General features: G+C 66.7%; 1 protein-coding gene across 1 annotated transcript in view; it reads left to right on the forward strand.

Moving 5' to 3' along the window:
• LOC104502288 (matrix metalloproteinase-9-like) overlaps window positions 1-799 on the forward strand; it is a 4899-nt gene extending 4100 nt beyond the window's left edge. The window contains exons 8-10 of the mRNA XM_010146244.1: window positions 1-136; window positions 423-526; window positions 690-799. The exon at window positions 1-136 is cut by the window's left edge and continues 10 nt beyond it. Of these exons, the coding sequence (XP_010144546.1) occupies window positions 1-136; window positions 423-526; window positions 690-799 (350 nt within the window). The remainder of the gene's footprint in view (window positions 137-422; window positions 527-689) is intronic.
• The last annotated feature ends 186 nt before the right edge of the window (window positions 800-985 follow it).

Here is a 985-nt window from a genome sequence, read left to right on the forward strand (position 1 = left end):
TGTTTTCTGGGAAGACCATGTTGGGCCCCCGGAGCATTGAGAAGCTGGGCATCGGGAAGGAAGCCGGCCGCATCGCGGGGGCCCTGCAGCGAGGCCGTGGCAAAGTGCTGCTCTTCAGCGGGGAGAACTACTGGAGGTGAGCAGATCCAGATGGCTGCAGCGGCGAGAGGCCAGGACCGAGAGCTCCCGGCAGCCCTTGGCACGGCTCTGCTCTCCCCACAGGCGCCCCCGGAGCATTGAGAAGCTGGGCATCGGGAAGGAAGCCGGCCGCATCGCGGGGGCCCTGCAGCGAGGCCGTGGCAAAGTGCTGCTCTTCAGCGGGGAGAACTACTGGAGGTGAGCAGATCCAGATGGCTGCAGCGGCGAGAGGCCAGGACCGAGAGCTCCCGGCAGCCCTTGGCACGGCTCTGCTCTCCCCACAGGCTGGACGTGAAGGTCCAGAGGGTGGACAAGGGCTACCCCCGCGCCACCGACGATGTCTTCACTGGCGTTCCCCTCAACGCGCGCAATGTCTTCCTCTACCAAGGTGAGGATGGACCTGTAGGTTGGGGGCTGTGTGATCACTCCCGGGCTGTCTGCTGGGGCCAGATCCCTGCATGCCCATGCCTCTCGGGCAGCTGCCAGGGTGGCTACAGGCACGGCCACCCTTTTGCTGACCCTCCGTTCCCTCTGCCACGCTGCTCGCCCAGGCAAGTACCACTTCTGCCGGGACAGCTTCTACTGGAGGATGACGCCGCGCTACCAGGTGGACCGGGTGGGCTACGTCAAGTACGACCTTCTGCAGTGCCCCCAGCACTGATGGCACCCCTGGCCCCCAGCTCTGGCTGGCACACTGCTCCAGCACGCTGCTCCCTGCCCGTCGCTCCCACACCCGCTCCCGCCCTGCAGCCTGACCCCCACGGTGCTGGGGACCCTTCGGCCTCGAGACCATGGGGCAGCCCCTGCTGTGGTGAGGGCTTCACCATCTCCCCAGCAGGAAGGGGAG

The sequence above is a fragment of the Buceros rhinoceros genome, unplaced genomic scaffold (genome assembly GCF_000710305.1).
Source record: "Buceros rhinoceros silvestris isolate BGI_N320 unplaced genomic scaffold, ASM71030v1 scaffold20892, whole genome shotgun sequence".
Lineage (NCBI taxonomy): Eukaryota > Metazoa > Chordata > Aves > Bucerotiformes > Bucerotidae > Buceros > Buceros rhinoceros.